The following is a 14,678-nucleotide window of genomic DNA, read 5'->3' on the forward strand; positions in this document are numbered from 1 at the left end:
TGAACAAATAGCAGTGTTAAGCATATCATACACACTTTATACTGTACGCAGGATGTTTGCTAGGCTAATTCTGGGTCAGAAATCAGCTCAAAGAGTAATGGAGTTACTTTACAACACACATCAATATTATAATTACTTCAAACACAGAATCAGTTAAAAAGGAAATGTAGATAAGGATAATTTGTAGTTAGGAATAGTTGCTGTTGCATATCCTTTTGAAGCCAATCCCAATGAAATCGCCTTTGGCTTTCTGATACAAGCTGCTTCTTTTGAAGTTATCTAAATTAAAAACCACCCATCAAAATTCCATTCTAATTTACATTCCAAACACCAAAATGATAATGGCAAGGTTATTTTACTAAATTCTTAATATTTTCACAAAGCCAATGTATTTCAACAGAAATATGATAACAAGAGAGTTAACCACAGATTAGTCCTAAGTGAATTCATTTATTGAAGCCTTCCAACTATGACAACTCTGTCTTTTATTCAGACAAAGTTGTTGTTGTTGGCACTCCGTTGCTTACGATGTCGAGGGGTCCAGTTGATCCGATCAACGGAACAGCCTGCTCGTGAAATTAACGTGCAAGTGGCTAAGCACTCCACAGACACATGTACCCTAAACGTAGTTCTCGGGGATATTCAGCATGACACAGTGTGACAAAGCTGACCCTTTGAATTACAGGCACAACAGAAACAGGAAGTAAGAGTGAGAGAAAGTTGTGGTGGAAGAGTACAGCAGGGTTCGCCACCATCCCCTGCCGGAGCCTCGTGGAGCTTTTAGGAGTTTTCGCTCAATAAACACTCACAATGCCCGGTCTGGGAATTGAAACCGCAATCCTATGAACGCGAGTCTGCTGCCCTAACCACTGGGCTATTGCGCCCACTCTGACAGAGTATATCTAGGACTATATCATTCACAGTGTCCTTCCTTTAAGGGTTATTAGATGAAGGTTTAGCTGCTATTTTTGGTCATCCAAGTGACTTTGTAGAGTCTTACATCTTGATTCAAGTTGGGTTTTTTTTTGGTCATTTGTTTTGTTACTTTCAATCAACTAGCAAAGAGGACTCACCATATGTTGCATATCTTTATTTTCATCATCTTCCTTCTCTTCATCGTCTTGTTTCTTTTCAATATTCTAAAGAATCAGATATATATATATATATACATTACTATTCCAGTTAAGTAGTGATGAAAGAATTGTACAGTTGGTCATGCCATACAGAAAGTTCTTTGACAGACTGAGTGGATGTATGTCAGTTACATGGTCCAACCTATGCCAACATGGAAAACATAGGTTAGATGATGATGATGACAGAAAGAGAGAAAGGGAAGGAGGGAGAAAAATGCTGCATGTGTGAGAGAGTGAGTGAAATTCATGCATATGTATGATTGTGTGAGTGATGCATGTGTGTGTGAGAGAGAGAGAGTGATGTTCATGTTTGAGTTGATGCATGCATATGCGTGAAATAGTCTCCAAGCCTTTCTGTTTTAAAATGGTAGACGTGATAGAGGGAAAATTTGGGTGTTACTTCTCGTACACCAATCAACCACAGAGAAGTTCCTTCATTGATTCAGACAGTAGCAAGAAGAGAAACTAGTACACCAACCATTAAGTTGAATTTGTATTCAACTCTTAGGCAAGAGACACCATTTCCCCTGCACACAATAAGTGCAAAGTGGTCGAAAATGTGAAACAAAACAAAAAAAGGTTAATTATACAAGACTTACAACAATCTTTATGTTTGGTAAATTTCTTAACTTCTTCAACATTAAATGACACTGCAAGAAAGAAAAAGCAGAAAGAGACCAATGAAAATATTAGATTCAGGGAAGTGAGCAACATTAACAAAAAAAATTGAAAAATATATTTTTGAAAAAAGTATAAATAAATAAAATGACATTGCATTGTGGTAAAATTAAGATAAGCATTTAAGACACACATATACTGCTATATTCCTTTGTGCGTTCAAAGTCCACAAAGCTATCATATTTTGAACTTATGATGCACCTAAGACCATCCTGGCAGGAAGTATGAAGAGGAAGAGAACCAGAAATTGTCAAAGAGTTTGTGGACTGGTGACATCAAAGAATGGACTGAAAACAAGAGCCTGACTGATTGTATGTATGCAGCACAACACAGGGGGAACTGAAGAGTTTTGGCAAGCTGATCCCTGAACACAGGCACCTGGCAGAAGTTATCAAGTATGAAAGCCTGACATCATATATCAACCAGCTAATCAATGATACTCTATTCCACTATATTAGTGGAATACTAGTATAATGAAAGACTATTACAAAATGAGACAAAATAATTATAACAATGATATGTACGTGTGTTTAAATATTTCAATGTTAGAGGTAAATTGATATTAAATTGATATTTTTATTGGTTTCAGTCGCAGGATTTGCAGCCATGCCTGGGTACCATCTTCATGGATTTAGTCACTCATGTCAACCACAGTTCTTATTTTTAAGTCTGTTACTTAATCTATCAATCTCTATTTGAAGCATTAAGTTAGGAAACATCAACAAACAAGAAAATGGCCATGAATACACACATTCAACAAGCTTCTGTACAGTTTCCATCAACTAAATTTCATTCACAAGGCATTGGTCAACCCAAAGTTATAGAAGAGGACACACGCCCAGGTGCCACACAGTGAGACTAAATTCAAAGTTTCTTAACCATACAGCTATATTTAGGCCTAAAATTATAATTTTTCAGAGTACGGACTGCATTAAAGAGATTTCATTGGATTCAAACTAGGCCTTGGTTTAAAATACAGTCTGGAACTCTGTACATATCCAAGAATAAGTCATCTAATAATGTCAAGAGACTAAACCTATAGAAACCTAGTACAGATAATATCCATGTGTCCTAAATGGCTAATATGACTCTACTATGATGCAAGTTACTTAATTCCAATATTTTAAATTCCTTGTCACAGGCAGACGCAATGCAATGAAACTGATAAATGATTTATGTAGAGTCATGTTTAATTCTTCCTGCAAGGGAATGTAGGGTCATGTTTAATTCTTCCTGCAAGGGAATGTAGGGTCATGTTTAATTCTTCCTGCAAGGGAATGTAACTTTTATACCTAAACATCTTAGCCACAAAGAAATTTATTTCTCATCTGCTTAACACTACAGAAACTGGAATAAGCACAGCATCTATAGATCTTCATGATTAGGAGAATTAATACTACTGTGAACTCAGCTTGCCAATACTTCTTACTTAAAAAGAATATTAAAACCAAAATCATACGACGACAGACTTTGTATTGTATGACAGAATTATTATTTGAAGAACTGGAATATTTACAAAGACTGAGTTTTTAGATATCATGGTATATTTATTGTAATAACAGCTCTTAATGCCTTCAAAACAGAACCCAACAAGAATATAACAAGACATTGTTAACAGAAAGTGATATGAATATTTCAACCAACTGGAATAAGAAATAATATAATTACCAAATGAAAGGATGACTCAATTCTTTTAATGATTCCATCATATCCCATACTTTGAAGGCATATCCACAGAGGTAAACAGGAAAGCTTTGATACAACATTAAATGAATTCATCCCAGCCATATATGCCATTGTTGTGTCTTCACACTTGTAAAGAGTCTAGAATAATTTTGTTAAGGAATTTTTTTTTTTTTCAGGGAAAGAAAACAATTAAGCATTAATTCACAGGTTCTCACAAATGCAATTACAACAAAAACAGTTATTTAATCAGACTTTAAAAAGATGAATTTTTAAAAATTATTTCTTAATTTCTCAAAATTATCTCCCTTCTCATTTGCGACTGGCTAATAATTACTATTAAATTATTGATTTGTTTCTCCTATTAACAGAGAAACTCTCAATTTATTAATAAATATTTCTATATATTATTTGATATCCCCTACTTAGTGCAAATAAAGATAATTAAATGAAATGCACTTCTAAATTTTATCTTGTCTTTCTGATTCAATAGATTTTAATCTTCAATGACACTGATCTCAGAAGTGATAAGCCTAAGTTTAACAGCTACTGCTGCTACTACAACTAATATTACTAATACGACAAATACTATCAATGTTAATATGCATAGCCTCACTTTTGAATTTACTGCTATGCTACCAGTAAAAATATTTGTTAATCATGCACATTCCCTCTTTTACTAATAGATTGTTATATAATGAAAGTTTCATTAGTTACTATAGTGACAATATTCTATCTATCTATCTATCACACACACATGCATGCACGCAAACACACACTCTCTCTCTCTCTCTAATTGAATTTCTCTCTCAACAACAACCTGTCATTATCGTAAAAGTCCTTTTTTTTTAAAGTGGGTATAGCATTGTCTCTATATTGAAAGACATTCAAAAACACAGACACACACAAAAATACATATACACACAAACAACCAAAAAATAACAATTTTATATTGCTATATAGTGAAAGCTTTTTTGTTTTTTTTTAAATCTGTGTTGCATTGTCTTGACAGACTTGCACTTAAAATTCCCACATTTTTAATCAAAACTTGTTGGTTACTATGGTGACAATACTACCTATCTATCTTTCACACACACTTTCTCTATCTCATTATATTTTTCTTTGTCAGATGATGAGATGTTAAATTATGATAAAGGGCAGAAACAAGTGTCTTGTTGTAAGGGAGATTCATGGCTCCCACAGAATACAAAGTCAATAAAATTTAATGTCTGAAAATAACATGCTTGATACTTTCTCCTCAAAGACACTAAACTTACATTTATATAATTTTTACCATGGGCCATAGATTAAAATTTTAAATACAATATTTTTATTTATTCATTAGTGCAGTAAAATTTGTTTGTTCATTTATAGATTAAGAAGTTAGAAAAGAAGAATAATCACAAAGGATACAATTAACTGTAAAGATAGAATACCCAACCATTTGCCCAAATTCACTGTGATACTGTCAGCAAGTATAGGACGTTGTTCTGTTAATGGATCTGCTGTTAATGTGAGAAATGCTAAACAGTTTCTGAAAATATAAATTTTGGGAAAAAAAGCAATATAATTCAGATCTTAGACAAAGAAAACTTAATTAAATTCAATCTAGCTGAAATTCCAGAATGTTAAAGAAATTTAAAAAGTGCAACTTCGATAAAATTTGTTGTGAAGGTGGAATCAGTGAAGGCAAAATGAAGAGTATTTGAGAAGTTTAAGAAACTGTAGTCTGACTAGTTATAAAATATTCTCTCTCTTTCTAATAAACTAATACTCTCGTGAATTGCAAGGGTCTATAGAGCCACTATTGAACACTGGCTTCCATAATGTTAAGTGAATGAAAGGTAAATCTCTCTGACAACCTACTTCGAAATACTATTTTCAGTTTAAGCACTGCACATCTTCAAGTTCATATCTTATGAAAGTTGATTTTTGCCTTTCATTTTTCTAAGCTCAGTCAAGTAATAGCCCATTAGGTTCTCTCAACTCCTTCCAAATAGATATTTTTCAGTCATTGAATAAACTTATAAAGCATTAATAGAGGGAAGATACTGCAAGGGTCCTTTATACATCAGTTTAGTTCAAGTTTCTGAACACAGGGGTCAATTGGTTAATTATTAATCAGATAAGAGAGAGAAAACAGTATTACTAAAGATACTGAGTGTCCCTACATAGTTTGAATCCTGCAGTTGGCTGAATAAAAGGAATCAATCCAGGTCTTGCAGTTTAGATATGTTGTACTTGAGCTGATTGTAAAACCATGTTGTACATTCTCCCATGCATTACATGGCTATCTAGAGCATATGGTAGTTATCAAGACGCATTACACCAGTTTTATGACCATTCTGTTCTTGTATTACTGGAACCATATGTGGTTGTTGTAGTGGAGAAGAGTAAGACAGACTTGATCATTATACAAGAGTTTCTTGATTTCTTGAGATTCACTGAATATCTTTAACAACCCTACATAGATTGTGCAGCAAACAGCTATAGAGATCATCATCATCATCATCGTTTAACGTCTGCTTTCCATGCTAGCATGGGTTGGACGATTTGACTGAGGACTGGTGAAACCGGATGGCAACACCAGCCTCCAATCTGATTTGGTAGAGTTTCTACATCTGGATGCCCTTCCTAACGCCAACCACTCAGAGAGTGTAGTGGGTGCTTTTACGTGTCACTCGCACGAAGGCCAGTCAGGCGGTACTGGCAACAGCCATGCTCAAAATGGTGTATTTTATGTGCCACCCGCACAAGAGCCAGTCCAGGGGCACTGGCAATGATCTCGCTCGAAAATCCTACGAAGGCCAGTCAGGCGGTACTGGCAACGGTCACACTCAAAATGGTGTATTTTATGTGCCACCCGCACAAGAGCCAGTCCAGGGGCACTGGCAACGATCTCGCTTGAAAATCCTACGAAGGCCAGTCAGGCGGTACTGGCAACGGCTATGGGAATTCTGGTGAGTAGGAACAAATGACATGTGATGACTGCAATGGCCACTGCTAAGGAAAAAGAAGAAAGAAAGGACAAGAGAGCAGGGCTTAGGAGGTGAGTCTTCACAAATGAAATGACTAAAAGATAAGAGATGAACCAAGAGAGTTATTTTTGAAAATCTAATCAAATAAAACTGGCAATAGGGTCAGTCTAATATTAACAATAATGACAGTATCAACAATGACACAGCCACTATGGTAATAACTACAATGACACTACGGACAAAAAAATTTCCAATGGCATGATCTGATGTTAAATCATCGTAGCAATAGCACTGGCAGTGATGATATCAATGAGCCAGTACCATCATTTTGAATCAGTAAGGTTCACCAATATGCAAGGTAAAAACAAAACAATGTAACGAGGCAATAGACTAGTTAAATACAAATGGAACTTTTATAAATACATTAAGTAATAATGGCATTCTAGATATCCTTAACCCTTTAGCATTCAAATTAATATGTCAAAAGTAATCCTTATTCATTTACATTTTTAAAAATTAATCTGGTATTATGTTGTAGCTTCAAGAGTTGAAAGATGTTATTGTTTATTTTTAGAATGACATTGCAGGGTAGGTGTGAGATACTGGTTCTGGCCAGTTTGAGCATAAAATGAGTAGAATATTCGGGCCGGATATAGCCGGTTTAAACACAAAAGGGTTAAATGCAACAGCAGATGTCATTAATGAATGAGATGTAAGCAGTAAAGTTAGTCATGAAGACTGGGACCTCTTCAGCAAAACAAAACTGTGGAGGTTAGATAAATGAAGATAACAATAAAAAAGATTATGACATTGAAATTGATAACAGTAATGGTGATGATAGATGATGATAATGATGATGATTATTATACAGTGCAGTTTCCATCATATAACATCTACCACTGAATTAAACAAAACTCTATAATTAGGTCACAGAAAGAAAGTGAAAGGTCATAATATTCCATAGAAAAGGAACATTTAAATATCAGTATCATTATAGTGCAGACATGAAAGCTCTATTAATGGAAAATGTATGGAGCTGAAGGTTTCCACTTCAAAAACTGACACAAATAAAAGACTAATATCTGAAAAACTTACCCATCAACATGACACCAAATACCATTATTATTACAAATTTGCCAGAGTTTAATCAACTCATCAACCTGCCCTGTAAGAGGGGTACCTAGTTAAAGAGAACAAACATAGCACTTGTAAATATAACACCGCTAATTCATGTATTTAAAGCATGTACTGAAACCCAAAGCAAAGTTAGTGTTCGAGATTACTTCAGGATGCTTTGCTAAAAATATCAGCACCACTCCCACTTTATTACTGAGTAGTTAAGGATAAAAAGCATTTAGTTTATGAGAAAATATTTTTTCCAGCATTTCATATACAAAATGTCACTGCGAAAAAAGGATACATTTCACTCATACTAACATAGTAGTTATCTAACTAAACAGGGTTTGCTTTACTTTACATTTTTATAGCCATATGTTTAATGCTTCTCAAATGAGTATTTTACACTTGCATATCTTTTCTTATCAGCAATAAAGTGAAGGTGGTTTACACTGTGATCAAAGGAAATGTGTAAAATGGGATAATGATAACTCTGCCTAAAAATAAAGTAAGAAAATAAGGTTTCTGATGCCATGGAAACCAATGTGATTTGTATATGTGCCTTACAGTGGCATCTGTACAACAGACACTGAATATAAATCCATTATTAAGAAATTTGAGTATTGTTGTCGGTCTAGTAAAAGTTAAAACTTTATAAATTTTGAAACAAAAATGTACTTACTTTCATGCAAAAAGCTAACTTTTTAATTTCTTATGTTTTTATCTTAAACTAAAAAATTTCAAGTCTTGAAACATTTTCAGTGTGAAAAATGCAAACATGACATAGTTATAATTTCAACTAGTTTAAAATGACATAATAAAATTGTAAATCATGTTAATTTCTACATGTTACTAACTAACTCTAGTTAGTTTTAGTACTCATTTAAAAATGAAAATAGTTAAAAATGAATAATATAATTAAATAAACTATTACCTACCAGCATAAGCAACCAAAAGAACTGGCGTTTTGGCTGCAGCAATATCATCTTTAATCAGCTTTTCAAAAATAGTCACATCCTTCATGGATTAATATAAGAGAATAAAAAAAATAAAGGAGAATTGTGAGCATACCAGTAACAAAAAATATATATTTGGGAAGAGAATGGTGCAATATCACATTATCAGAAATTGATAATAGATGAAGATACACAGCAAAGTAAATCTAAAGACAAATTTGAGATAAAGAAGTCAAATCAGATTTTAGAAAGCTGGCTACTTCACTCAAAAAGAGAGCTATGATAAGATGAATCTGGTGAGTTAAAAAGCTGAACAGAAAACCATTGCTCAAATTAAAAAGTTGGTCTGTTCAATATGAAGGAGGTTATCAGCTGAAGAAATTTATTTGCTGTGATATTAACAGAGCATGAATGAGGATAGTTTAACTGAAAAAATATTCGGTTTTCATTTCAAGTAGATGGTATATGCTCACAGAGAAAAATCAAAGTTAAATAAAAAAAAAAAACATTGGAGACCTTCAATAATAGACTGAGATGAATGAAGAAGATACAGCTGTGTTGACTATATTTTGCTGAAGTCATTAAGCACAGGAGCTTTGCAGTAATGGTTGATTATAACAATAATGAACAGTAATAGAATTAGAGAGGTTGTTATACAAGACCAGCCCAACCTATTACATCTTAGTGAAAGCGGATATCAAGGGACAGTGAGAATCAGTCAACACAAGTAACTGCAACCAAGAGTCCTAACTTTTGAGCTGTTCCACAACCCTTTACAAATTATTTCACATATTTCAAAAGATTCAAAGAAAGTACCAGAGAGTACCAATCTGACACTCCATCACTATAATTATCATTTTCCTAAAACAATGGTTCAAAAGCTCTATAATTATTATTATTTTCATTTGTAATTCGCAGTAAACCAAAACTAAAATTAACATTTTTTATCTGACGAGCTATGCATCATCATCATCATCGTTTAACGTCCGCTTTCCATGCTAGCATGGGTTGGACGATTGGCGGGCTGGTGAAACCAGATGGCTGCACAAGGCTCCAGTCTGATTTGGCAGAGTTTCTACAGCTGGATGCCCTTCCTAACACCAACCACTCCGAGAGTGTAGTGGGTGCTTTTACGTGCCACCGGCACAAAGGCCAGTCAGGAGGTACTGGCAACGGCCACGCTCGAAATGGTGTATTTTGATGTGCCACCCGCACAAATTCCAAGATATGTCAGTATTTTCTTAGCAAGATAAATTCATAAGAACTTCAAATATTATACCTTTTTATAATCAAATAACTATGCTCATAAGATTTAATGAACATTACATGTGCATAGTTACCCCTAACCTGGAAACAAAGACAAAACTTCACTTCTCCTTAACATAAACTGATTTTGATAAATTAAATCTTAAATTCTAGAAATTATCTACCCTCTTCGTTTGGAAGTTACTAACAACTGTCATAAGGTTTTTGCTTTCTTTCTCTAAAGGAGAAATTTCAATTAATAAAAAAAACTTTCCAGATATGACATTCAGTATAGCATCTCTTATCTTTGTCCAATTTCATACTATTACCCTATTTGAGTTACTTCCCTTAGCCCCTTTTAGAAATAATGCAAATCACTAATGACCAAAAATTATTTGCAACTATTTTTCTATACGTAAAAACCTTTATCAGCTGATGATCATGCACACCTGGCTAGACTAAACTGAAGAGATCTGAGAGACCAAATCATGTCTATTGTTGTCCCTTATCTGCAAAGATCAGACTTTCCTGCCACAAATTAAGTAAATTAACTTCAGAGACTAATTCTTAATTTCTTCTAAATTGTTTCCATCTATCTTTTGAGAATCCAAGCAATTCTTACTAGGGTTGTTTTCTTTCTCCAGTGAAGATAGATGCACCTGATACATCAACCCTAAACAAATTTAAACACTATAAAAATTGGTTATAGTGATATTAGTAAAAATTTATGCAAGATGTATTTCAATTTACAAAAATAAAAGTGAGAAAAAAAGAGAAACAAAAGTAATAAAAAGAAGGAAATAGGGGTATGGAGTGAAAGGAAGAAGTGACAACATTAAATAAAGAAATGAAGCAAAAGAAATATATCTTACCATTTTACTGTTAGCTCCAGAGACAGAGTTACAAGGAACTGTACTGATACAGGATATAGGCAGACCAAGCTGAACAGGTAAGAATAAAAATAAAAAGGGAATAAAAGTATTCTGATGTCACAATACCTAAGTTTAGTAATTAATAGTTTCTAACACTGGTATAAGGCCACACATTTGCAGGGGAAAGGAACATCAAAGTGTAATGATTACAACAATTACACTACATGAGCAGCAATCTATGAAGCATGGAGATATGAATGGGAAAACAACAGACTTTAGTAGGATATGAACTAAGAATACAGTTGTCACTTGTAAGCAAGTATGATTTGATAGCATGTGCCATTGTTTTTTAAGTGTCTTTGTAGTTAAAACAATGGCACATGCTATCAAATCATACTTGCTTGCAAGTGACAACTGTGGCTTTCAATATGGTTAAGGACACTAAGTGATTTACTAAGTAAACATATACAGATATGTAGTTATAAGCAGACACATACACGCTCTCAGCCCCACCCATCTTTGACCCAGCAGAACATGAAAGACAGCACAGCTAGGAGACAGGGCTACACCAGTACTAGGCTTATATTCATTTTCAGCTGAATGTAATGAAGTATCTTACTCAAGGGTTACAACATGCCACCCAGGAACTGAATCACTGATCTAATGGTAGAGAATCCAACAACCCAACCATTAGGCCACATGCATTCATATTCTGGCAGATTTGTTTAGTTAGATTGTTTCTATTTTATCAAAACATCCAGTGTCATAAATTTATACAGAGTTTATACATAGTGAGACTGATTTGCAGAATAAATTTATTGGCAAATTTTTTTCTGTCTATTTCTCTTCACTCAAACACCATCAACTCAATACCTAACATCAGTCTTGCCATATAAAAAAGTTACTCAAGTCATACTAAGGGCCAGTTTCCTGGTTTCATAGCACATATATTCTCCACCTGGATGGGATGCCAGTCCATCACATGGGTGTAACATCTCCACAGATATTCACTCAACTATGTCTATACTCAGGAAGAAATATCATCAACAGCTGCTGACCTGAATTTTCAACTTGCAGCCACTGATATTTTAAAGGCCAATGAGAATTCTGTTGCTCTAGCTATCACTGACTGTGGATCTCAGATCAAACTGTTGTTGTTAATAAAGCAGACATTGCTAAGTTTTGAGAGTTTGGGTTTCATAGTTTTAACATAGACATTTCTACACTTGCATGGATCAAAATGAAATTCCTTGAGGCAGATTTTCTACTGCTGGATGATCTTCTTGTCAACAACACTCACCTATTTCCAAGCAAGGTTTCCCTAAGCCATTGAACATAAAACAATACAAAGGCCAGAAATGTTTTTCATGCAAGACTGCAAACAACAACACTTGTATTGTTTGTTTACAATTAGTGCACAAGGAGAGAGACACACACATTATATATATCATTTTATTATCTTTATCTTATGATATTTACTTTGTATTATATTATACTTATTTATCGTGCTTTTACTAATTAATTTTTCTATATGTGACTGTGGATTTTCATGGATTAGTTCATGAACTTTGGTTCTTTTTTCTAAAACTATATATTTATATATTATATACTGTGAAACTTAATTTAATTTTAATTTTTAATAAATTGAATTTAATTGAGTTTTTACCTGTAAATTTGGATTTTTATCCCTAATATTATTATTATTATTATAGTGGTTGGCGTTAGGAAGGGCATCCAGCTGTAGAAACTCTGCCAAATCAGATTGGAGCCTGGTGTAGCCATCTGGTTTCACCAGTCCTCAGTCAAATCGTCCAACCCATGCTAGCATGGAAAGCGGACGTTAAATGACGACGATATATATATATATATATATATATTCACACATATGGCTCTGTGGTAAAGAAACTTGCTTCCCAACTACATGGTTTCAGGTTCAATCTCACTGGAGTTATATCAGAAAATACTTGCAAATGTTTCTTATTACAATCCCAAACAAACCAAAGTTTTGTGAATGGATTTGGTAGATAGAAATGGAAAGAAATCCATTGTGTGTGTGTGTATGTAATTGTATATGCCCTTGTGTTTGTTCATTCTCTCTCTCTCTCTCTCTCCTGCTACTAATGAAGCTGTAAGTTGTGACCAAACTAGTATAGCAACAACTGACCTGCATACACAAACTTTGTCCAAGGCTTGCAGGAGCAGCAGCACTAAAATAAATCACTGGTGGACGTGAGTACAAGGCCTCAAAACCCTCCGTACTGTATTTAGGATATTTCTGATGTAAAGCCAATTTACAAGCCTTCACTAAGCCATCATATTCTTCCTTGTGATAGTAAGCAGAAGCATCAGGAAATCTAGAAATAAATAAAAAAAAACTGTGTAAAGATATTTTACACACACACAAAATACATACAAATACATGCAACCTGTCCAATACATGCCAGCATGAAAATCAAACGCATGATGATAGTGGTACATTATATTTAAACATATTCATGCACAAACACACACACACAAACATATACATATTCCTTTTATTTGAAGTTATGGCTCTTCAACATCATTATGAATTTTGCATTTCTGTCAAAAGCAAAAACTCAAGGGTAACAAATGAGAGAACTGCAGTTTCAAATAAATGAATAAAGTCTGCAATATATATTGAATATTTTTCAGTCGGTTGTAAATTCAGACATATATCATCTTCATGATCATTTTACATTCATTTTTCCATGCTTGAATGGGTAACATAGATCTTCTCTAGTAGACTGATAATAATAACAAAGGCAGGATTCTTACTGAGAATTGAACCCTCAGCATTGCCTACCTGCACACTGAAATCTTTGCTGACAGTCCCTATACATTATTTGCACAGCTTTCACATGTCATTAATCCTTTAGTATTCAGATTACTGTCAAATATAATGCTTATTTATTCAATTGCTTTGTATTAATCATGCATTATCTCATAGCTTTGAGATTTTGATCATGTGATTGTTTATTTTTTAATGGCATTGTAGGGTAGGTGCGAGATGCCAGATTTAGCCAGTTTCAACAAAAACAGATAGAATATTTTGGCTTGATATGGCCAGTTTAAAAGCTAAAGAGTTAATCCACACACTGTTTTCTTAGCAGCTACCAGAATATAGAGTGTGGTACCATGTCAGATAACTTTAGGTCAACAAATAGGCTATGTAGAGTGATTTACTCTCACTAAAAAATTATTTATTTGAATGGCAAGAAAGAGTACCCCAAAACTTTAGCTAAATTTTCTTTCAAATCATTTGTTCTATAATTCTGTTATTTTCATTACCTGGTCCATCAATTTGATGTCTCTATAATTGTTTCTCTCTGGTGCATCTCCTCTGCCCTTGTAGCAACTGATGATGGTATTACAATACCATTCACTGAAAATTATCTCTTCCTATACTACCCTATAGACTGTATAAGTGACTAAAACATGTCCAACTTTGTCCTACTACTCACCTCCTTCTCAACACATGTTACTTTGCATTTCTTTGAATTTATGTCCAGCCAAATTATCTTTCTGCTTCCATACCTTCCTTTTCCAAATGTTCATGGGTCTCTTGGTTCCATCTAGCTCTTACTTTGATGTCACTAGTCGTCAGTCTACATTAATTGATACCTTCTACACTAGTAAAAGATTTACACAATCTATTAAACTAATTTTTTCAAATACTCTTTACTCTTTTACATGTTTCAGTCATTTGGCTGTGGCCATGCTGGAGCACCGCCTTTAGTCGAGCATATCGACCCCAGGACTTATTCTTTGTAAGCCTAGTACTTACTCTATCGGTCTCTTTTTGCCAAACCACTAAGTTACGGGGACGTAAACACACCGGCATCGGTTGTCAAGCGATGGTGGGGGGACAAACACAGACACACAAACGTACATATATATATATATATATATATATATGGCTGTGTGGTAAGTAGCTTGCTTACCAACCACATGGTTCCGGGTTCAGTCCCACTGCGTGGCACTTTGGGCAAGTGTCTT

The 14,678-nt window shown here is 34.2% G+C and overlaps 1 protein-coding gene across 2 annotated transcripts in view; it reads right to left on the reverse strand.

The window, feature by feature from the left end:
- LOC106881395 (putative pyridoxal-dependent decarboxylase domain-containing protein 2) overlaps window positions 1–14,678 on the reverse strand; it is a 90,697-nt gene that overhangs the window by 24,977 nt on the left and 51,042 nt on the right. For both annotated transcript variants that reach the window (XM_052978495.2, XM_052978494.2), the window contains 8 exons: window positions 12,826–13,015; window positions 10,662–10,730; window positions 8,527–8,605; window positions 7,568–7,652; window positions 4,908–5,028; window positions 3,480–3,635; window positions 1,733–1,783; window positions 1,074–1,139 (listed from right to left, as the gene is read on the reverse strand). In XM_052978495.2, coding sequence (XP_052834455.1) covers window positions 1,074–1,139; window positions 1,733–1,783; window positions 3,480–3,635; window positions 4,908–5,028; window positions 7,568–7,652; window positions 8,527–8,605; window positions 10,662–10,730; window positions 12,826–13,015 — 817 coding nt within the window. The remainder of the gene's footprint in view (window positions 1–1,073; window positions 1,140–1,732; window positions 1,784–3,479; window positions 3,636–4,907; window positions 5,029–7,567; window positions 7,653–8,526; window positions 8,606–10,661; window positions 10,731–12,825; window positions 13,016–14,678) is intronic.

The sequence above is a fragment of the Octopus bimaculoides genome, chromosome 2 (genome assembly GCF_046866305.1).
Source record: "Octopus bimaculoides isolate indiv1 chromosome 2, ASM4686630v1, whole genome shotgun sequence".
Lineage (NCBI taxonomy): Eukaryota > Metazoa > Mollusca > Cephalopoda > Octopoda > Octopodidae > Octopus > Octopus bimaculoides.